The 24,493-nt window shown below is 44.9% G+C and overlaps 1 protein-coding gene across 1 annotated transcript; it reads left to right on the top strand.

The window, feature by feature from the left end:
- The first annotated feature begins 4,822 nt into the window (after positions 1-4,822).
- Positions 4,823-24,239, top strand: LOC119164018 (uncharacterized). Its single transcript, XM_075887759.1, has 8 exons — positions 4,823-4,974; positions 6,139-6,368; positions 7,027-7,125; positions 9,753-9,911; positions 17,784-17,905; positions 18,389-18,527; positions 22,233-22,368; positions 24,033-24,239. Exons 2-8 carry the CDS (start codon positions 6,144-6,146, stop codon positions 24,125-24,127), a joined length of 975 nt encoding a protein of 324 aa, XP_075743874.1. The 5' UTR covers positions 4,823-4,974; positions 6,139-6,143; the 3' UTR covers positions 24,128-24,239.
- The last annotated feature ends 254 nt before the right edge of the window (positions 24,240-24,493 follow it).

Here is a 24,493-nt window from a genome sequence, read left to right as displayed (position 1 = left end):
AGTGTGTGACAGTGACAACTGTTTTTGTTTAAATACACTGACGCTTTCCTAATTTCGCAAATTTTGCATTTTTTTTAATGGTCCTATAAGTATTATCCACTCAGACACCCATAAATCGGAATACTTCAGAAGAAGAAAGTGCACTGGTTTATATACCAGCTGAACAGAAAAATAACGTCGTTTCAGTGGGATTTTAAATGTGACTGATACCTTTCAGCAATGGCTCGGTTTCAACTTCATTTATGGTACGGCCCGCCAAGGCGTTTTTTGCTGCGCAAGTTAATGCGCACAGCGTCGAAGATCCCTCTGCTGAGACTCGTAAAAATAGCTTCTAAACAACTAAGCTGGAACCAGGTGAGTCACAGCTTTTACCACGGCTTCGATAAGACGTTTGTGATACAAATGAGCTCTAAATTTTGTTTCTACTATCTGGAAGAACAAGAAGCTACAGGGCGGCAAAACGGCTCTTTATTCGACAAATGCTCGTCTGGAACCACGCTACGCGAGGTATTATTTCCACCAAGGACCTGAAAAGACGCCGCACATGCATCTAGGCTCTGTGTTATACTCCTCGTGCATAAACCAAAAAGTTGCGGTGTTGTGTAAGCGCTGCTCACCGGCTGCACCCCACCTAGCTGTAGCAGACGACCCTCGTTTGCTTGGCGCAGTTAGGATTACTGTATATGCTACCTTTAGGTAGCATAAAGGTTGCATATACAGTAACTCGACGCTGGATGGATGGATGGATATGGCTGTACCCTTTAGATCGGGCGGAGGCTAGCGCCACCAAGCCGTAATACCTAATGAACCAGAAGCTATATATTTTTTTTCCTTAAAAAGTGAGTTTGAGGATTCGTACTTTGCAGTGAAGAGTTTAATTTTCACTCGTGCCTTGACTTTAGCCACCAATCAGATAACCTCCTTCTAGTTAAGTCTACCCACTTAAAGTTTATTTTGCCCTCCCGGTCCCTAAACCCCAGTGCTTTGAAAAACTCTGCGCCATCATCCTGAACTATAGTGTGAAGCCCTTTACAGAACATTATCAAGTGTTCGGCAGTTTCTTCTTCCTCTCCACGCGCACTGCATACTGTGTCTACCCCTTCGTATTTGGCCCGATATGTCTTGGTTCGTAGTACTCCCGTCCTGGCCTCAAACAGTAGAGAACTACCCCGAGTATTATCATAGATTCTTTCCTTGACAATTTCCTGCTTGAAAGTTCGATAGATCTCTAGTGCGCACTTCTTAATCATGCCCATTCTCCACATGTCAGTCTCCGTTTCCTTCACTTTCTTTTTAACCGATAGTTCTTTTTGGTTTGGCCACCTGCTGTTTTCTAAGTATTTACCAGTCAAAGCTGGCCTGAAGCGCAAAGCTGGCCTACAGCGCCGCGGTGGCGGAAACTGCAGCCGGCCGCCTGCTCCCCGAAGGCGAAGCGGAGAGTTCCGAAACTTAAAAAGTATCTATAAACGTTGCCGGCTAGCGCGTAATGCTTTGGGAGGAAACCGCCAGGTGGCAATGCCACACGTTTGCCACGTTTGTTTAACAATGAAGTGCCTTATGCACCTTGATAGACAAGGATAGATCAAGAGGCGCAATGGCTCCATTTTCTCAACGAGAGTGGGAAAGCGCTGAGAAGAGGGTTCCTAGTAGTACATCAACAGGCCCCGATGACATCCCAATTATGCTGATAAAGGCGTTGGGTCCCAAGTCCAAGCAGACTTTGAGAGAGGCAGCGAGCAAAACAATAATCGATCGTGAAGTCCCCGATGGATGGAAACTTAGCAGGATGAGCATGATCTCTAATGGAAAGGGGGACAGAGCTGATATAAACAACTACTGTCCTATAACAGTGACATCAGTGGTCTACAGACTGGTGATGCAGATTGTAAAGGAAAGACTGCAGGCATGGATAGAGGATGAGGGGGTGCTGGGGGAACTGCAGAATGGGTTTCGAAAACAATGGAGGTTGGAAGACAATCTCTTCTCACTGACGCAGTGCATCGAAATAGCTAAAATGAAACACAGGCCCCTGTGGCTAGCATTTTTGGATATCAAGGGAGCGTATGATAGCGTGGTTCAAGAGGATTTGTGGGGAATACTAGACACACTGGGTGAGGAAGATGGAGTCACCGATCTTTTAAAGGAAATCTATAAAAGTAACAAGGTAGTTATAAAATGGGAAAAACAGGTATCTAAAGCCCACAGGGATAAAACGGAGGCTTAGGTGGTACGTGGTGTCGATCCTCTGTCCCCCTTATTATTCATGATGTACCTACAAGGATAAGAGGCAATTACAGGGAAGCGAACTTGGCTTCAACCTCTCTTTCGTCAAACAAGGAAGACACATTGAACAGGCATTACAAGCATTGATGTACGCAGATGATATAGTGCTGATGGCCGACAACAAGGAAGATTTGCAGAGATTGATGGCCATCTGCAGTAATAAGAGAGATTGATTAGATTTCAGATTCAGTTGGAAAAAATGAGCAGTCATGATTTTTAAGTAATGAAGGTAGTGATCTTAGGATACAGGAGGTCACGCTAGAGATAACAGATAAGTACAAATATTTGGGCGTATAAGCAATGGGACCGAGTACCTAAGGGAACACGAAATATACGTAATGACAAAAGGTAACAGGAATGCAGCGGTGCTGAAAAATAGGGCACTGTGGAATTACAATAGGTATGATGTTGTGAGAGGAATTCGGAAAGGGGTCATGGTTCCTGGTCAGACGTTCAGCAATGTGGTCTTGTGTATGAGATCAGAAGTCCAAGCAAGATTGTAAATTAAACAACGTGGCATTGGTAGGCTTGCTTTAGGAGCTCACGGGAATACACCAAATCATGGAGTACAAGGTGATATGAGATGGACATCATTCGAGGGCAGGGAAGCTAGCAGCAAGATAAAATTTGAGAAGCGATTGAGAGAAATGGGGAAGGAGCGTTGGGCTAGGAACGTGTTCAGCTATTTGTACATGAGGAATGTTGACACAAAATGGAGGGAGCGAACTAGGAAATTGACTGGTAAATGCTTAGAAAACAGCAGGTGGCCAAACCAAAAAGAACTATCGGTTAAGAAGAAAGTGAAGGAAACGGAGACTGACATGTTGAGAGTTGGCATTATTAAGAAGTCCGCACTAGGGATCTATCGAACTTTTAAGCAGAAAATTGCCAAGGAAAGAATCTATGATAATATTCGGGGTAGTTCTCTACTGTTTGAGGCCAGGATGGGAGTATTGCGAACCAAGACTTATCGGGTCAAATACGAAGGAGTAGACACGGTATGCTGTGCATGTAAAGAGGAGGAAACTGCCGAATATTTGATAATGTTCTGTAAAGGGCTTCACCCTATAAGTGTAGGATGATGGCACAGATGTTTTCAAAGCATTGGGGTTCAGGGACAGGGAGGGCAAAATAAGCTTTAAGCGGGCAGAAATAACTACAAGAAGTAAAGTTCAACACTGTCGAAATTTGGGCTTGTTGGTGCATTGTGACGACAGAAAATAGCGCAAAGAAACGGGGACACAAGACGAGGACACACGGCACAGGCTCTAACTTCCAACATCAATGTTGGAAGTTAGCGCCTGTGCCGTGTGTCCTCGTCTTGTGTCCCCGTTTCTTTGCGCTATTTCCTGTCGTAACTACAAGAAGGTTATCTGATTGGTGGCGGCAATGAAGGCACGAGTGAAAATTAAATCATTCACTGCAAAGTACCAGTCCTTAACTTCACTATTTAATGGAGGGAAAAAAAGATGAATCCAGTTTTTGGTTCACTAAGTATTACGTCTAGGTGGCGTTATCCGATGCCCGATGTCTCGAGTTACTGTATATGCTACTTTAGGTCGCTAAAGGTAGCGTATGCAGTAACTCGAGGCATCGGTTGCATTGCGCACCACCACAGCACACACCGTAATAAGCGTCATCGCCCCGTTTACGTAATAATAATAATAATAATAATAATAATAATAATAATAATAATAATAATAATAATAATAATAATAATAATAATAATAATAATAATAATAATAATAATAATAATAATAATAATAATAATAATAATAATAATAATAATAATAATAATAATAATAATAATAATAATAATTTGTCACCCCTCTTGCTACTACTGCTATCCTGTCGCTAAGCTCGCACTTCTCGGAAAAAAAGATGCTTTTCGGCAGTCGATTCGTGAGAGAATAAACGGCGACGGTGATGCTATTCGATGCTTGGAAAACTGAAGACCCCATAGAATCAGGATTTTTTCAAGAGCTCTACTGTTGATTTCGTGACATGTTACTTATTTAAAAGCAAATGAAGATCAAATTTTCATTTTTTCATTTCGAGCCGATTCCTGAAGCCGCACGCCAGTGTGACGACATGGAATTCAAAGCATTTTTTCGTATTGTGGAAAAGCGTATGTCTGATTTGTGTGGCTTTATTGTTGAACATCTTTGTTTCGTGTTATATATATAGAGTTTTACTATTTTCAAAAGTTACCATATAAACATCGATAGCCTACATGAGACGACATCTCTTTCCTGCAGCAACGATATTTGATAGTTTTCTTTTAAATGCAGCCCTTTAGTGGTGGGCTTATGAGAAAAACGATTTGAGCGTTTCCGTGTGTTTAGATAGGAGAGCCCAAGCTCTGAAGCGAGCCGGTACGTGACTGCAAGACCCTAGCCTGGGATCTCCGGAATGACGAAGCTTATAGCAGTTTTGTTTTCTGCCGCGTTTCTGTCCGCTTTCATTCCCTCTCCTTCCCCACGAGCAGCATTCGATCCAGTCGGAGTGGGTGATCTCAGCTGCTTGAAGTGTGCTGCGCTCCTCGGTCAAGACCCTCCTAGAGTGTAGCCGTCAACTCCGGTTCTCTACGGGATTTTACGAAAACACCTCTCTGTATTTGACTGGTGCTCGGAAGAGCTGGTCTCAAGTTGCTACGACAGCTGCGCAGAAGTGTTTGCTACCATCGTTTAGGTAAGGGTATTTCAGCATATCGGAAATTGCCGTTTAGCTGGGTAAAATTGGCTGGCTAAGTTTCCATTTAGTGTAAAGGAGTTGGCCTCTTAAATTGTGGCAGACGTTCCTCTTTCAAGACACCCAATATGGTCTCCCTCCCTTTCTTTTACAACTACCCATTCTGGTGTAGGGAAGTATACCAGTTATTCCTTAAAGGAACACCGAAGCAGTCTCCTCTTGTCGAATTTACTGGTGATTCGAAATCCTTACACCTTATAACTTGCCTGCATAAGTGTTGCCTTTTCTGCGATACAAACTCATATGATTGTGGCTGAGTTAACTCCCACAGCGATCACGGTGTGTAAGTGACGAGGTTGGTCGAGAAAGAAACGTCTATGAAGTCACCGAAAGCATTTATGATTTGGTTTGCACCTTCACTTGCTGCTCCGGGAAGTGTCAGTATTAGTAATAGTGAAAAAAAAACATTTATTTAGAAGAGTACTCAGAGTTGCACTATACAGATGCTCTTGGGTCTCTCTATACCGGTACTTCACTGAAGATGATGCTGCTCGGGCCACCAAGTAGCACTGAGCGTCTCGGGTAGAGCAACCGAGCAGAAACGTAGAGTTCGCAGAGATTCGTAAGGATTCCTAGAGACACTTGCGACACCAAGTTCACCAGCGGTATTTTACATTCTTTGCTGCGCGCAGTGTTTACGCGGGCTCACCGTGACGACTTCTGCGTGGCATTTGGATAGCACCTACGGTCACATTTCACAAAATTTCTCCACATCAGTGGATGGCTCTAAAGTGGGTCACTGCTGTTAAGAGCAAAATATTTAAACTAATGCAAGAGTGCATTCTTGCATTAATGCAAGAATGCGACCAATCCTGTCTCGATTTTTGTCGATGTATATGCTCGCCTATAAACTCTGCGTGGATGAAACACGTGTTGACTGAAAAGGGGGATTTCACCACCATCATGTTTTGCACATTCAAAACAACAACAACAAAGACTTGGCCCTTTGATCAGCGCTTTTGAGTGCTGTGCAGAGAGTTTCGGCCAGGCCCACGTCGAATTCAGACACGTTGTCACACTGATTTACCCGGAGGACCAGCCTGTGTGATTCGCTTGCCGCCATTGTGGAATTCGAGCGTCCAGAGAGCTTTTGCTTGGCTTCAGGTGCTATGTCATCCGAGAAGTTGGGCAAAGAGCTGCAAGCCCTGTACGAATCCTGCTTAGCAGACGGCCTCACGCCAGCCGAGATTCGACACGTTGCACGGCCTTTCGCCTACAGCCAGAAGCGTCGCCGATCGGCCATCGCCTGCACAGCCGTGGTGCTCTTGCTGCTGCTCCTCAGGGAGTCAATCGAGTGGAGGCTCTGCATGTGGGCCAGGCTTCTTATGATTGCCGTGAGTGAGCTTTACATTTATTGACATCGAAACTCCTGCTCACCCTTCGTTTGTTGAATTAGAAGGGCTGCTTGTATCTGACCAACGGTCATTGAAAGTACCAAAAAAAACGTTCTTGAAAACTGAAGACTGGGCGTGTTGGTGAAGCATGACTGTAGATTGTATAGCTCACCAAATCAACGAGACACAAGAAAAATACACTCAAAACTACTCACAACTTCTAACCTAACCGCAGCCCACGGAGTATCTTTCTTGTGTCCCGTCGATTTGGTGCGCCGTACAATCAGTCTGCAGTCTTTATTCTTCTGCGAAATGGTTCGAACGTGATGTTAAGAGATTCTTTGGAACGAGTGACGTACCAGAAGCATGGCGCTACACTTGAGCTGTAAAATTTTCCAAAGGGAAGTATAACGCTTCTCCGCCGAAACTTGAGAAGAGGGGGGGGGGGTGAGGTAGCAATGAACATTATGTGCAGACAGAGACATTAGGAGCGGGAAGCCAAAAACGACTTGATTAAGAACCCCCTTCTCGAAGGTGGAAGAATAAACATGCGCGGGCAGTCAAGCGCCTCTTCTGTGTTGGGAACGCGAAAGCATTTGTCAGTTGAATGCTCGAACCAGCAATTATGTATTTTACAACAAGAATAATTTCCTCGCAGTTGCTACCCTATTGGAACTGGATGCCGTACCACTACGCAACCTGTCTGGTCAATAATCCTTTCTTCAATGCCAGCACCATCAGCATCTCCGACTGTCAGGTATACACTAGAGGTGGATTCGACAGGTGAAGTGTACATTCTTATAATGGTTTTACACAACATTGATGAATGTAAAAATGTTATAAATTGTACGACAGATTAATGTGCCGGGCTGAGGCATCTAATGCAACAGGATATCAAGGACTTGCCTCTCCGCCGCTTCATGGGATTGATGAACTGCCCAGAATTGGCTAATCGCAGCAAACTATACCAGATGTTTTCATTAATTTGTATAAATAAAGTGTTTTCATAGAGACCAGAATATATGTTCAATCTGCTACATCCCTTTGTGAACATTGGCTAGAACACCTCCTCAATCTTCCTCTCTGGCAAGTATTACTGTGGATGAAAAAACAAACAAAAACAAGGTATATCATCATGATATGCCACTGATATGCCACATATAATCAGCCGCTGAGGACCTCAGTCCACAACGGCTTCGAAGCGAGTGACCAAGGCTGTGGTCAGACCTGCGATGCAGCGAATGCTAAGAATCAGCAGCATGCACAAGACCGGGTGGACTGGCGGAACATAGACATCGGAGAGGCCTTTGCCCTGACGTGGGCCTAGTCAGTCTGATGATGATGATTCGTAACTTATGCCGGGGGGCTTGTCACTCAGTCCTGCTCTACTTATTTCTTTTTTCTGCCTTTCATTCTTCCTGCCTTTCTGCATGTGGTGCCGTGGATGACCCAGCGGGCAAGACGTTCGCCTTCGAATTGTGGGCACGCGCGTCCGAATACCGCCTCGCGAAATTTTTAGGGACGAAGCTCCTTTGGCCGTGGTTTGTTCCCTCCTCCGCATATGTACATTATCCACGTATCCAGCGGTCATGGTAGTATGTAGCCACTTCTAGTTAGTGGCTTGCTCAATAGATGGTGCTGTGTGTATATGTCCCTGGGAATAATATAACTACATGACGCTAGTGGTTTTCACACCATATCCACGGAGTGAATGATGATGAGTTTGGCGAAGCGTCATTCCGTCCGTACGTGTGTCCAACCATCCGTTAGCCCTTCTGTCCATCCGCCCATGCTTCCGTCCGTCCGTCCGTTGGTATGTCTGTCCGTGGATGCTTCCGTACGTCCGTCCGTCTGTCCGTCCGTCCACCCATCCATCCGTCTGTCCGTGCGTCCATTCGTTCATGCTTCCGTCCGTCCGGACACACGGATGGATGGACACACGGACGGATGGATGGACGCTTCGTCTCACTCATCATCATACACTTTGTGGATATGCTGCAATATTTTTCTGTCAGAATCGCTCTGTTCTTTCTTTTTCTCTCTCTGTGTTCAACGTACGCTTGCATACTGCAGCGGTGAAATCGGCGCATTTTTTTTTTTCTGGGAGTGAATCAATAGAAAAAGGCCGCGATCGCAATGTAGAAGAAGTCGAAGAAAGCACTCGCTGGCCCGCGCTAATTTATGTTCAAGGTATACAGCGACTATGCTGTCTGCTTTGAACGGGGGAAAGAATTGCTGCACTATTTCCGTTTTACGTACGTTGTTTCTTTTCGGTTATCGATATTCATTATATATTGAAAAAGTGTCACCAAATTATGTAGTATAATCCTGGCCGAACCCCCCCATGAGTTGTTATCAACCATGTTTGAGGCATCATCATCATCACCAATTCATGATGATGATAGTTTTCTGTTCGCGGGTCCAACGGCTGCCTTAAATAGCTCCGCTGTTAAAACCTCACACAAGTAAAAAAAAAAAGCAGTGGACAGGTATTTTAATTAGTGTCGTTGACAAGGGTCTGTAGATCGCAAGAAGCGCAGTATAGCGATTGGTCTTCTTCTGCGACGCCCTGTCGATGACGCGTAGAACTCTTTCTTCCGGCAGAGGTCGGCAGCGCAGCATGTCGAGCGCGTTGCAGAAGGCTCCGTGCGCTGTACTTCGGGCAGTCATAACATAGCATGCCCCGTTCTTCCTCTCACAATCTTTGTTTCGTGGCATCAGTATAGCGTAGCCAGAACATTTTTTCGGGCGGAGGCTCAAGCATCGTTTCGAACGCATGTTCGAGCGTGTGCAAATGTGAAATTGGAAGACCGCGACAGAAACTTCACCTCCCCCCCCCCCCTTCGTGACCACGACTATGCATGGTATGCCTCTCGATTTACCTTTTCTCAACGGCTGCAAGAAAAACGAGGTCAATACAAAATTATAATGCACATAACGCACGTTCAGTTGGTCTCCAAAATCTCGACAGCTCTTGCATATACATTACCTTCCACAGTGTCATTTGTAACTATTCTCGCTGCACTTGAGGATGACCAGTTCCAGCGAATGATTTTATTCATTATGAAAAAGGGCAAAGAAAAAGCTACAATTCAATAACCCATGCTTTCTAAAATAGCAAGGCGGACAAGCAGAACATACAACAAGATTAAAACAAAAAGATGACGGTGAAAAATCGCACTTCCTTTTCCAAAAATAGGAAAAAAAATGAAGCCGTAAATACGATGAAGTAAAGTGTGAGCACACGCGCAATAAATTAGGCTTACCGCAAATGCAAGTAAACTAATTAACGAGTTGATTTATAAGGCATGTTGCGCATATTTATCAACGTAGCCAAATCGCAGCATGTTACATAGAAATATTATGCGAACAACAATGGTGCAGGTGTGTGAAGATCTGCGTGGCGTGGCGAGGGTGGATGGTTTCGAGCCACAAGCATTGCTTGAAGATTTCGTGGACAACCTGGTGCCTCTCGTGGTCAGGGAAGACATGAGCCACTGGCCCTCCGCGGCGACACCTTTCTCAATCACCAACGTCACTCAGGTCAATAATAATAATAATAATAATAATAATAATAATAATAATAATAATAATAATAATAATAATAATAATAATAATAATAATAATAATAATAATAATAATAATAATAATAATAATAATAATTAGGGGCTTAAAACCACCCTTATAATGTGGCCCAGATGGCACCTCTTCCGCCATACGAGAGGCTTATTGTAGTATATTTACCTAAGGACTGACTGCGTTATATAATAATTGTCTGAATAGTTCCACATTTCTCAGCATGTGGAAAACTGTGCGTGTTTTTCCACTCAACTGATGTTTCTAATTATCACCCGATTTCTCTACTGTGTGCCATATCGAAGATCTTTGATCTGGCTCTTCACAACTTATTTTATGTTAGCGTGGATAATTCAGTGATTCCTAATCAACAGGGGTTTCTCCCAGGCCATTCAACTACCACAAATCTTGCTAGTTTTACGCTGCAAATCTCCTCTCCCATATTTAAGAGAGGACAGGTGGATGTAGTCTACTGTGACCTGAGCAAGGATTTCAACGTAGTAAGCCACCCACTGTTTTCAGCTAAACTTGCAAATTTTGATGTTGACTTGTCTGTTGTGAATCTCCCGCACAGCTGCACAAAAGATCATGCTATGCTGCCGCAAATTGCCAGACGTCTTCCTTGTACAAAGTGACTGGTGGTGTCCCTCAAGGGTCGGTGTTAGGCCAACTCTTACTTTTAATTTACGTTAACAACGTTTTTTTTGCAATACGTTATTCATATTTTCTCTTGAATGCCGATGACATCAAGATACTTAAGGAAATTAATTAACTTAACGACTGTCGCTTGCTGTAGTCAGGTTTGTGTTTTTTTTCTGAATGGTGAGACAATAATAACATTTCCCTGAATACATGAAAGACCAAGTTCATGAATATATCGCGCAAAACACCTATTGTTGTGATTTCCATACATTGTCAATGCAATGTCAATATTTAAGGTTGATGAGTTCAGTGATGTTGGTGTTCTTTTTAATAGCATGCTCAATTTTTCTGCTCATACTAAACGTCCTGCCACGCGAGGCCTTCGTTTTCTCGGCTGTGTTTGCAGAATCTCTCGAGAATTCAGTTCTCCTACAGCCTTCCAGAAATTGTACACCGATATATTGCGGTGTACTATTTCTGGAAGGCTGTAGGAGAACTGAATTATCGAGAGATTCTGCAAACACAGCCGAGAAAACGAAGGCCTCGCGTGGCAGGACGTTATGTGCGAGCAGAAAATTTGAGCATGCTTTTATATGTCTTCCTACACTTAAGTATGCACCTGTGGTCTGGAGTGGCATCGCTAAATTTGGCAGGGACGCCATTGAACGAGTCTAGGAAGAATTCGTAAGCATTTACCATAACCGTTTCGCTAGAAATGACTCTGGTTTTCGTTTCAGCTCTGGCAGATTATTATCATTGCCATCACTTCCCTGCCGACGAAATCGCGCTGACCTATTATTTCTTTACAAACTAGTTCACGGAATGATATCCTGCCCTTTACTTATTCGTTGTGTAAGTTTTTGGATTCCGCGTAAGTTAACCAGAGAGAATCGACCATTTCTTTCCCTGCCAACTTCTTTCAGCACTGTATACACTATTCACAGAATACATTGTATTTATAATGTTAACTTTCATGATCTTGATGTTTTTCACAGTCCCCCGCCCTATCATTTTTTTTTTGCCTCAGCTCTGCACTGGCTTCGATTTGTTTTTCTCAATGTACAGAGTCTTCTCTTTTCCGTCTTTCAAGAAGGTTTCAACATAGTTGTGTATACTCCCCATTACTTTTCACTTCCTTTTCATGATTCTCGTATAGTATGTTTATGTCTGTATTGTATTGTTTTATTTTAAATGCGGAGCATTCCTAAGTTGCACGAGGTCACGCGTTTGCGTTGTCCACACACTCATGGTGCATGCACGCACCTCGCGTATTGTGCCGAATGCTTGCGTCTCGTGCCAACTGTTTGCTCCTGTGCGAATGCGGAAAACGTCGCAAACCAGAAACTTACGCATCGGAAAGAAGGTGACGGACACTAAGGTAGTTTGTTTTGATCAATTCGCTCGCAACGACGCAATTCTCCTCTGTTAGTACACCATTATTTAACCTGTGTGCATTCTTATCAATATTTGGGCTTCTCTAAGCGCGGAGTATGCTTTCGTTTACATAAGAAAGCACTTTAGGAAATTTGTTGCATAACGCGTGTGACAGCACATGCTTGTTTTTTGCGCAACTCGTAGTGCTAACCATTGTCGAATCAAGCAGCTGTAGTCAAGCAACTACCGGGTGCCGACCTGTTGAGGTGTCATCGTAAGGATAGACAGTTACAGGCGGCACTTCCTTTTGTAACCACTTAGAGAGAGAGAGAGAGAGAGAGAGAGAGAAAGAGAGAGAGAGAGAGGCGGGGGGGGGGGGGCTCCGGAAATTTCGACCACCTGCGGTTCTTTAAAATGTCCCCAAATTTGAGCACACGGGCCCACAGCATTTTCACCTTCACCGAAAATGCAGCCGCCTCAGCCGGGATTATCCCGCGACTATACGGGTCAGCAGCCGAGTGCCTTATCCACGAGACCACCGTGGCAGAGTAACCAGGAAACTTCAGCACAGCTCCTCGCGTAAGTGCCGCTAGCGTTGCCAGCACACGGAGCGTTTATTGAAGAGTTGCGATACTGTTCAGCGTGGCTGCACCCACGTGACGATTGGTGGTACATTTCCACCCAGAAGACCGATGTCCATGGTAAATAATTATACAAACATTTGTAGTATAGCTGTCATTGATTAGATTGTAAACGTGGTGTGACACCATGCAAGGCCTGTTGTAGTGGTAAACACAACGCCCGTCGTGGTCGTCCGGATGGGCGCTGCGAGGCCGACAAGCTAAGGTAGACAGTCCCTGAATATCCTGTAGATACTTTAGAGGGAACTGTCTGGAGTTAGTGCCTATGGGAGCTGCAACGCGCTGTGCTTCAGCCAGCATAGGAATGATGGCTAGTACACGGATTTGTCTAATCTTTGTTCTTCCAGCTCTGCTTGTCTACCTGTGTCCTGAATCCGCTTTGCCGCGAGACGAAATTCAGCAATACCTGGACATATTTAGGCTCACAAATTCTACTTAACTCACCAAGTTCACAACCGTTTCTCCTTTTATTCGAAACAAAACTATAACACAACAATAAACAAAGCCGCATGTGTGTTCCAATCCGGCAAGTATGAAGACTAGGCAAATCCGTGTACAAGCCATCATTCTTATGGACGGTGGCTAAACGATCGCAGCGCCAAAGTTTAGGAAACTCTACGAAGGTAGTCGCCTAGCGGCCTGTTCTGGCGTTGACAAAGTTTAAGTTCTACCAGTACATACTGGAAACGCGCCAAATGGGACGGACGCGCAGCAACCACGGACTGCAGGAGTGCATTGCGGAGGCCGCAGTCATGATATATTGTTTCACTTTCCACTACCAGAGGGAGTGCCACCTCACCGACCAAAGCACTGACAGAGAAAAATCTGAGATTAAAAGGCGCATTTGGTAAGCCTCCAGAGAGTGTGATCCTGCATAGCATATGGCAAATCTGAGATGCCTTTCACAATGCGCATGTCAAAGTGAGTTCTGAGCGAGAAAATCTTTGCGATTGAGTGTGTAGTTTTCTCCAAGTGCTGAAAAGGTAGAAGGATACACCGGAATTAATTTCGAAAGTGGAATTATTGTTACGCACACCAAATATTTTCCAAGTAGTCACTTCAGAGCTGACGGTTCATCACTGCACTTTGTGAATATAGTTCCGATGCTATTCTCTTATATTATGGCGTGTATGTGAACATCCTTGATATGCAAAAAGAGAGTCATCGTGGCGCAGCGAGTAACAGACCCGGCATCTGTTCTCGCGGACCGAGAGGTCATAGGTTCGACTCCCGTTGTAGGACCTTTTTCCTTGCCATCTCATCGTGTTAATTTTTGCGACGTCTTTTCCCTGGCGGAAATACGTCACTGAAGTCTTGGTGGACCTCGGCATAGAGCACTTTCGGGTCAATAAATTTATAGGTTCCCTTATGCCTCAGACGACATGAATTAAAAAAAAAAAGTCTTCATCACTATCATCGTCATCACCGGGGGCTTGAGAGGACGTACCGCGAGCCGCATTTCCAGTTTTCAAGGCCAGCGCCCTTGTTGATGAAGGCTAGTGATGAACGATAGCCTTCGAAGAGCTTCGTAATGGTTTGGTAGCTTCCACGAAGCCGTTGGTTACGCAGTCCACGTGATGTGCCAATAAAAACCAAAATAGCACAATAATAACATGTCGGGTTGCACAGCCACCCAATTCTTTAGCTACCCTGTGCGAGCGCCGACTTTTTTGTGCGTCAGTGCCGTACGACAGAGCCAAGATGCCAACAGGGCGATAGTAAGCGCATGCCTGGAAGCACGCTCAGCTGTGCCCATCGTCTGCTTGGCCGTTGCTTCATGAGAACATCCTTCTGCATTCACTCACTTTAGACAAACATGGCTGTGCGTCTTGCTCGAATCTTAAATTCCGGAGATCAGCAAGCAACCGATAAAATAAAATCCGCATATACGTCACACACCCCCTCGCACGAGATAAGCGGACAAATGGGGATCATCTGAAGTGAGCGAATGCAGACGATGTTCACACGAAGGAACGGCTAAGCAGACGATGCACCCAAATGAGCGCGTTTCGTGGGCATGCGTTCACTCTCGCCTTGTCTGCAACTTGGCTCAGTTGGATGGAACTGACGCACAAAAAAGTCGGCGCTCGTGCACGATAGCTAAAGATTTGGGTGCCTGCACGATTCCAAAACCACGATATGATTATGGAGACGCCGTAGTGGAAGGCTTCGGAAATTTCTGCCACCTGGTGTTCTTTAACATGTACTGACATGGCACAGTACTAGGGCCTTTGCCATTTTGCCTCCATCGAAATGTGATCGCCGGAATCGAACCCGTGACCTTCGGTTAGCAGCCGACCACCGTAACCCCTGTTTTATCGAAGCTGACGAAATAGCAGCTCCACGATGGATGTAAAAACACACACACACACACACACACACACACACACACACACACACACCGCGGGTCCGAGTGAATGAGGATTGGGACAAAGCGTCCGTCCATGCGGCCGCTTGGACGGACGCATGGACGGACGCATGGACGGACGGAAAATAAACGAAGGAGTTGTTTCCACCGTTACTTGGCAACGGCTACTCCTTTTCTCTTGATTGTTACAAATAAAGAATAAAAAACAAAATAGTATATATACATTTATACAGTCCCACATAAAACGTTCTCATATGGGCAGAATAAACACGTAGCCGCCACGCCCACTTAAAACCTAGTTTGTTGAGCAGTTGTCACAAATATTTTTCTTGAAAACAAACAAAATAAAACGTTGCAGCACCTTCATTGCTTTGCGATTTATTTTAGATGGCCATAAGCCTAGTATTTAATAGAGCGCAAACATCCGCTCGGGGTCTGGCGTATGGAGTTCCTGTTGGAGTCGCCGTCGGTGTGTGTCGTGTTTCGGACAGTCGAGCAAGGGGTGATAGATAGCCACGCCGTCATGGCCATATGAACATAGTCTTCATCGCGGAAGTGTCTGCTGCATACGACAGTCGATGCAGACTTGTCGTTGATGACGAGGTTGTCTCTCGCAATAGTTTTTTTTTTTTGCCATTTAGCGCACAGCTGAGCATTGCTTGGTGATTAATGAAAACCAATACTAGTTTTTCCCCCGAATGGGACTTAATTGCAATATGGAACAAAGCAATACACCGTCACACAGCCAATATATATCCATGTTTCTATCTACGCATATTGAAGGTTGTCCGACCGTTTTCTCGAGTTGAGAAATCACTGCAGACTGAACAAACCACCGAACGAAATCCAGAATAAAGCAAGCCACACTAGAAATAAGGGGAAAAGGACAATAATCTGTATGCTTGTAGCACTAAGCAACAAGAAAATTTATAGAGATTTTTTATTAAAAAAGATGCTGAATTACTTGCCAAAAAGTTGGAATGTTGTCATTTTCTCTTTCTAAACATGTTCTTCCTCAAACTTGAAGGATAGTGCTGAACTGATCTGCCCTAGAGAGCTTTAGTTCCAGGGCAGGCGGCTTGCGAGCGTAAGCAGCTGCGTTCTTTGCATATTCTTCATGGATGCGACTTGCAGTACACAGGAACGCGAAAGGGCTTGGAGTCTCCAAAATTAAAGTGCCCTTGAAAACACCTTGACAATGCACACCACCACTCTCAGAGTGAGCCATTCGATGGGGTTATTCAATAATGAACTCTTGCTACTGGTGGTAGCAAGAGTTCTTTCTTTCTTTTTACATTCTTTCTGCTATAGGCCGTTATTTTTAACAATTAGAGATACAACTCACGTACGTGTTTCAAAGGGCTGTCAAACTGCAGACCGCAGCTTTAGCCATGAAAGCCGCTCCAAATGTATTTGTAGAAATTGAGGAAGAGAAAATAGCTAGCGAAGGGAAGGTGTGCTCGTAGTTTCTATAAGCTACCGCTCTTAATTGCGGCCTCTTTGTCCGACGAGACCAAGGGCCAAAGGTATTCGGTGCTCTCTCCTTGCAGAACTGGTGCAGCGTCATCTCCCTCACTCCAATTGTTGACAGTAGTTTATGGCTCCGACATTATGCCTTCTTAGCCGATTCTTCTGCGTTTTTACTGAGTTTCCTCTATTATTCATGAGCACATGTAATCTACATTATGCGGTGAGCTGTCTGATAACATCAGTTTTCTTAAAAGGAGACTATCCTCCTCACACACCACATTTATTGCATAATCCCCGTCGAGAACCTCCATTCCGTGGTTTCTCGTCGAGCCACTCTCTTGTGCCGTGTGCACGACGCAGGAGATGAACTGTCAGGGTCGCGGCGCCCCTACCGGTGACCGGTGGTGAAACATACTCAAAAACACTGCATTGCTTTCACAACGGGTCAGACGACCGTAAGCAAATAAACGCGCGCCGGTGAATTGTAGCCCGGCCGTGTTTCGGGGCATAGAGATATACACTATATCATTTATATCATATAGATATACACTATATTGGGAACTCTGGCGCTAGTGTCTACGGGAGCTGCAGCGCATGTCGCTTCAGCAAGCATGGGAATTATGGGTATTACACAGATAAAGTGTGTTACTTCTATCTCGCTTAAACACGTATTTACCTCATCTTCGTACTTAAGTTCCTTTCGGCATCACGTGGCTTGAAGCCGCTTTGTCCTGAAACAACAATCAGTAAATGTTCAATGGTTGCATTTCACCACCTTATTATTTTAGGTTTACCATTTCAATTTGGGTCACGAAGTTCAAAACGGCTCATTCTTTTCTTCGAAACGAAATCGAAACACAGCAAGGAACGAAGCCTCAAGTGCGATTCACCGCCCGCAAACACGAAGACAAGGAAAATCCATGTACTACACATCATTCACATGGTCGCTGACCAATCGCAACACCAGAGTCCCTTCAAGCTAATTTTAGTAAACAATGTTTCGCGGTACACCGGTGAAAGCAAACAGTTATTTGAATGCAGCATCAGGTGTCTCCGGTCGCCATTACCGTAAACGAACACGCGTAACCATAACCCTGCGCATTAAATAAATGTCGTGAAAGGTCGAACTGAGTAATTATGTACGTTATCAAAGAAACTACGTGAAAGCACATGGACAAATGAAGAGAGAAACATCACAAGCGCATTGCGGTTATTCGATGTTATCTTGATGCACATATGTAACTTCTTTCTGGAATTCAAAACCACGCATGCGTGTTTGTTTTTGTCCTATGTATTTTGCTGTCTGCTAAAGGATGTCAGGAGGTGAGTTGACGGCTGTTGCAGGCGTACCTGGAAGACCGCGATCTGAAGGCGGCCGCCGTGTGCAACTTCCGCAGCAACAGCCGCCTGGGCTTCGACGCCTTTCTGCGGAGCTTCTCGTCCTCTAGCGGATGGTTCGCCCACTGGTGAGTGGCACGCCTGGCTTTACATAAGACGCGTGAAATAAATTTGTGGAATAGAATGCATTCAAGTATCTTGTGCAGGGGAACGAAAGGACATTTATTATGACAGTCAGACCCCAGTACGTCCCTGGTTATTGTATACTTCTATTATCTTGAATTTTATTTAGGAGAGGCCACGGATGACATTTTTATTATTAGAGGCAAAACTGCTCTTGCTCGGGGCAAGTCCACATAGCAGAAACAATATCACAGTCATGGCAATAAGTGTGCCCTCCTTCGTGATCTTCATGTATTTACGCCAGTGGCCTAAAGATTGCGTGATAGATTCAATATAATGAGAACTAAAAGATAATAATGTCAGGGAAAGTATAGGGTATACGATATTAAAAGTAATGTAAATGTGAAGAAAGAAGAGTGGATGACTCCCTCTAGCATGCAGCTTCCTGCAAGCAGCCTGGACATGTTTTCGAATGTGACCACGTGCAGGGAGAACTGCGACCGCTCGGGCCAGAAGCACCTGCGCCAGTTCTACCGGAAGCCTTCGTTCCTTCCGCTCGCCTTTGAAATGACGAGGCCCAACTGGGTCATCGCGTCGCGGGGATTCAGCGGGCGCCGATTCAAGGAGGTGCGTTCCCGCCACAAGGCACACAAAGCTCTATTGTCGTTAATTTTGCCGTCATAGGCATAGACGTACTAAACGAAGATGGGGGGGGGGGCACGGTTTTACTGCAGTGCCTCTCCCCCCCCCCCCCCCCCCTGCCTGGTCGAGTCCAAAGGACAACATGCTTCACAATGGATGAAAAAAAAATACACGATCGCGAGCTTCTCACAATGACCTGCCTTTTGTCACTGGCCTTCTCGAAGAAAAGTTGAGGGGGTTGAACAGCTCTTGGAATGCAACAGGGAGCATTCGGTCACCATTACTCTTGAAATCCTGCCTGGCCGTAACACCAGTATTTAAGGAATGATGGTAGTACAGGTCCGGCTTAGCAAAGGCGGACATTGTGCCCCCCTGGTGCGCCCGCCTACGGTCGTAGATGATTCAGTCGAGTGGCCTAAAATTTGCGATGTTACTACCTCAGAAAATGATGTGTTTATTAGGTCAACCCCAGCAGACCCTGTTAAAAGCTGTGAAGTCATGGTGGGCTAGTGCGGGAGCTTCAAGGTGGCGTGGCCCGTATTGCCTTTTTGTGTGCTTTCTTACTGACCCAGCATCTTCCTGCAGTGCTGTTTCGGTTTTATGAATAAGTAATGAGTAAGAAAACTTCACTGTTCCCTTTAAAACAAGCCTAACCGGCGAGCGTTTTGCAAGCATTTGTGCAGCAGGGACGAGCGAAGACGACCGCACGTGCCAGCGCTCCCATCCCAACATTTCAGCGGAAGCACCTTGGGGCCTCGGCTTGCGGTGTGTCATGTCATCGTCATGGTCAACCGTAAACAGGCATGCAGCTCAAAAATGGGGAAAATCGCTCTACTCACTATAGGTGCATATTTTCAGCTATATGATTCGTCGTTACAGCCTACTACTTTAGGTTTGGCTAGCAGTAGATACTCAATCCCAGGTGAACTACAACGAAGATCTCAAATTTTCTTATTCTAAAACTAGAGACCCAAACGCGTATATATATCTACGGTAAAGTCATCTATTAGAAACATTACTTCTTGAAACATTCCTGCGAAGTGATGCTGCGATAGTCGATAGTTGGCGAGTAAATCAGTAAGTCACAGCTTTGCCGCAAAGGCGAAGCAAGGAACGCGATAGCAACAAATTGGAAGGTCACGTGCAGAATGGCAAGCAGATCGAAACGTGCCCCGCGTTTCTCATGCACACATGACGCACGAAACGTACTCAGAGGTACAGGAGCACGTGAATAAGCGTTTCAGTTGTTACTTCGCTGTGTCTGAAAAGCGCGCCCTTTTCGCAAACGGAGGCTGTGCAATAACTGCAGTGACCTTTGTGCGCCCGGTAACTGCAACAGAATCGTTCCAGGCAAAGCCCGAGGCCAGCCAAGACATACGATCCTCCCCACGTCGCAAGATAAGGGCGCGAGAAAAAGCATCGCCCCCTCATCTCCGCGGGGCAAATTACCACTGAAAGTACGCGTGGGATATGAGAGCGGGTGCCGCCGCGCGATGTGGCAATGCTAAAGCCCCTTGATCTTGGATTTTATTTATATTTATTTACAGAATACTGTCAATCCCCCATGGGGATTATTACAGCGGTGAGCATCACTGTCACAATTTGTGACGTTTGAAACAAGAAAAATCAGAATAATAAAGAACACATAATCACTGAACACAGCAGTACGGCATAGAACAATCATACATAAGCATTTGAATCATAACTGAGTACAAAGTACACCGATGGTGCACCGACAAAGAAACAGGAGTCGGGAAGAAACGAGGCATAGAAAGAAGAAAACACAGATCGGGTATTATTACCAAGGAACCGTATCAAACAATAAATATATGCAGACAAGTGCTTTGGTATGACAATTGGAAGCAGGAAGGACTGCGTGAAGAAAAAACAGGTGACCACTGTACATGCTCACTAGGTTAGAATAGATCTGTACCTTCAATTAGTTTCATAAATTTCTCTAATGTTGGCTGCTGTGTAATGACTGTATTTAGTGAGTTCCATTCTCGAATTACGCGCGGGAAGAACGAATAAGAAAAAGTATATTATTACTGAATGAGTATTCTTCAAATTCTCATGCATGCCTTCGCCTCGTCGGTCTGGTGTCTCGAAAGTTCATGTAGAGATCTGGGTTTATGCGGACTCATGATCTGTGTAAAAGTAGATAAAAAAATTTAAGCCGGAAAACCTTTGCACGACTGTCAAAAGTGGCTAGACCAGCTCGGTGTAATAGAGCAGTAGGTGAGTCGTTGCGCCCGTATCTGTTGAAGATAAAGCGCACTGCTTTCCGCTGAACCCTTTTCAGTATAGCGATAATATTCACAGTGTGAGGGAACAACACAATGCAAGCATATTCTAAGACCAGGCGGACAAATGTGACGTAAGCAAGAAGCCTCGTATTATGTGTGGCGAATGACAGGGGCCGTTTAATAAAAATAATTTGCTCATCGCTTTTTTGGACACTTGACGCACGTGCTCTGTCCAACTAAGATCAGACGAAATTGTGATACCAAGGTATTTGTACTGGTTAACTCTTCGTAGTGGCACATTATTAAAATGGTATCGAAAATCAAACTTAGACACCTTGTTGGTAATGGACATAAATAAAGTTTTGTCATTGTTTATAATCATTTGCCAATCAGCGCACCACTGAGCTATTTTGTTTAGTGAATTACTTAATTTCACCTGATCATCGTGATGACGTATTTCATTGTAGAGCATACAGTCGTCAGCAAAGAGTCTGCAAAGAGTTAGTTATGCAACAAAACAGGAGCTAGTACAGACCCCTGCGGAACGCCTGACAACACCGGAGCTAGGTCAGAAGTGTGGGTGCCATGCTGTACGTATTGGTGACGGTCAGTTAAGTAATTAGTTACCAATAAACAAATAAATAAATAAATAAATAAATAAATGAAAATCCCAAGCACCAGCGTGGCTCAGCGGTATACTGGGCTGGCACGCAGCAGTCCCGGGTTAAAGCCCAACTGTGTCCTTGGTACTAGATTTTTTTTTCTTTCTTCCGCAATATCGGTTTCGGACACCGGCGGCGGCGGCGGATAACTACGGCCCCGTGCGTGATCCGAGTTGTGATCTCATAACAGCTTTCGCTGTGATAGTTCTCATGAAATTCTGCTCAATGAGCGGATGTCCCTGTTGCTGTGGTTGTGCTATCTTTATGCTATATTTGTTGTGCCGCAGGGCACACCTGCGAGGGTTTCAAAGACAAACAACTGCCCCCAAGTTGATGATTTAAAAGTTTATTGAAAAGCATTTTGTTCATTGGGCACTTCTGTGCAACTTTAGCAGGTGCAGGTACACTTTCGCTTCTAGAGTATGTATATGTGAATAAGTCAGGAGAAGACATGGTACGCCCAGACGACCAAAGCAACTGAAGAAACAGTCCCACTCGTGCACTCCTTCTCCGCAGGCGGCTTCCATCCAGCTCATGACGACCGTCTGGACTCATTGGTGCAGCTATATTGAGTGCATCAATTTTTGTGGAGGTAATGGTGTGCTAATCTTGCATCCCACAAATGCCTCACTCGCTCGATATATCGTTTTCCTGAGAATTTCGCATTGCCAGAACAAAAAGATTTCTTGTATTTATTTGAACACAAATGTTAGGCACAGCAGGAATATGAAAAAAGAGTCTGATTTTCCTTTTGTTCAAAATGTGCAACTTCGTGTACGCAGCTTGATTTCGAAGCTGGCAGCACCCTGGTGTGGTTCGCTCAAGTCAAAGGCCTCAGTTACATCCGCCTGGTGCCAGAATCCATCTGCTCGGGCATTTGTCAAGAGCTGGAACTACTGCTCGACGCGAGTGATATATGTAAGTGCCCCCCTCCCTCCACCAAGGTCTTTGTTTCGCTCGGCATAATGGCGCTGACACTCTGGCGTACAATATGTATGCGACTGCATGGCAAAGCGTGGTACGCCGGTCCCAATTAACGACAGATATCTCCCGTATATCAACCACTCGTGAACTTCTTTGATCCTGACGTCACGTGACTAATATGCTGAAGTCTCAAATTGTACCACAATGACGGGAAACGTCAAGAGAAAATTATAATAACAATTGTTGGGATTTAACGTCCCAAAATCACTTCATGATTATGAGACGCCGCATTGGAGGGCTTCGGAAATTTCGACCACCTGGAATCTAAGCACGGGGAACTCAATCATTTTCGCCTCCATCTAAAATGCGACTGCCGCAGCCAGGATTCGATCCCGGAACCTGCGGGTGACCAGCCGAGTGCCTTAGTCACTAGACCACCGTGGCGGGTCGCCAAAAGATAATATGGCTTTTCTGTTTGTTCGTTGTTTGTGGGATATTTAGGGGCCCTTTAATGGGGGTCCTGAGCCATCAAATGACCTCACTATCGAAGCTTATTGTCTCGCGAATCGATTGCAGCAAAACATTTCTCGAATACGTCAAGAACTATTTAAAGTGGTGTTACAGGGATTTTTCGTCGCACACTCTTGATTTCTACCTGCTGTTGGACGTCAAACAGCAGGCGCCGTGCACAAAAGGGAGCGCCAGAGAACACTTCACGCTCCACTCGCAAGCTCTCCTTGACGTGCACGACTGCAAGATTTGGCTGAGATGTTCATAGGAGTGCCTGCTATCCACGAAACGTGTGTTTTGTCACTAAGGGGTGATACATGAACCCCCGCTTGTTCTGGACGTATTCGAGAAATTTTTGCTGCGATTAATTTGCGAAACACATGCACATCACTAGCTGTGGTGACTGCTACATGGCCAGACTGTGAGAAATCCCGAAAGAAGAGTGCAAAAACAAAGGCAGCTGCTTCTAGTGAAAGCTTTATCTATATACCGAAAAATGAGAAGCACTACCTTTTATGTCCGTACATTTTTTCAGAACTCTTGCCTTTGTTTAGTTACAATACTTTGTTCAGCAAGTGGAAGATAGTACGCATAGTTGCAATCAGGTGTTGCAAAATATTTGCTTATAGTTTACAGCAGCAAATATGTGCGTTGGTTCCACACGAATAGCTAGAAGTTCGTAACGTTCGATTCAGCTGTTTCGCGCCCTAAGAGATCTGTCCATTTTCTATCTACATGTAGGCGGCAGCTCTCGAACATGATCTACTCTCGACCACTGCGGCGTTTCTTTTTAAGATACTGTATCATTGTACTGTATCATTGATACTGTATCATTGAAATAAAGAAGAGGAAATGGACATGGGCCGGGCATGTAGCGCGTAGACAGGATAACCGCTGGTCATTAAGGGTAACTAACTGGATTTCCAGAGAAGGGAAGCGGGTTAGGGGGAGACAGAAAGTTAGGTGGGCAGACGAGATGAAGAAGTTTGCGGGTATAATTGGCAGCAGCAAGCACAGGACCGGGTTAACTGGCGGAACATGGGAGATGCCTTTGTCCTGCAGTGGACGTAGTCAGGCTGATGATGATGATGATGATGATGATGATTGTAAGACATCGTACTAACTCAATGTCTATGCTTATGTTCCAGTGCTCGTGCACACAAGTCTGTGGAGAGTACACTACCTCCCAGGAGAGGATTCCGAGAATATCGCATTTGCTGCTGGATGTTTCGTTTCTGAATGATGTATAGCCTACCCACACGTTGAATATCAATAAACATCGTATAAAAACGCGGCTGATCTTCCTATATAAGAATCGGTATAACACTAAAGTGAAACGTGTCTTAAGAGATGTACTTGAGCATTTATTGTGCATTGTTTCAGAAACAGCAACAAATTGCGAAGTCACGTTAACAACGGCAAACAGCTCAGCACACACCTCAAGCAAAAGGCACGCATGAAATTACATACACAGGACGAGTGCGGAATAACAACTGTCACAGCTCGACACTTGGAAGCCCGCTATTCAAACAGAAAGACGCACGATACGAGCGCACAAGCATACACAGGACAAGCGCAAACAACTGTCACAATTCTTCCTGCGTCGTGT

This window comes from Rhipicephalus microplus, chromosome 3, assembly GCF_043290135.1.
Source record: "Rhipicephalus microplus isolate Deutch F79 chromosome 3, USDA_Rmic, whole genome shotgun sequence".
Taxonomy (NCBI): Eukaryota; Metazoa; Arthropoda; class Arachnida; order Ixodida; family Ixodidae; genus Rhipicephalus; species Rhipicephalus microplus.
This window is presented reverse-complemented; position numbering and strand designations above follow the sequence as displayed.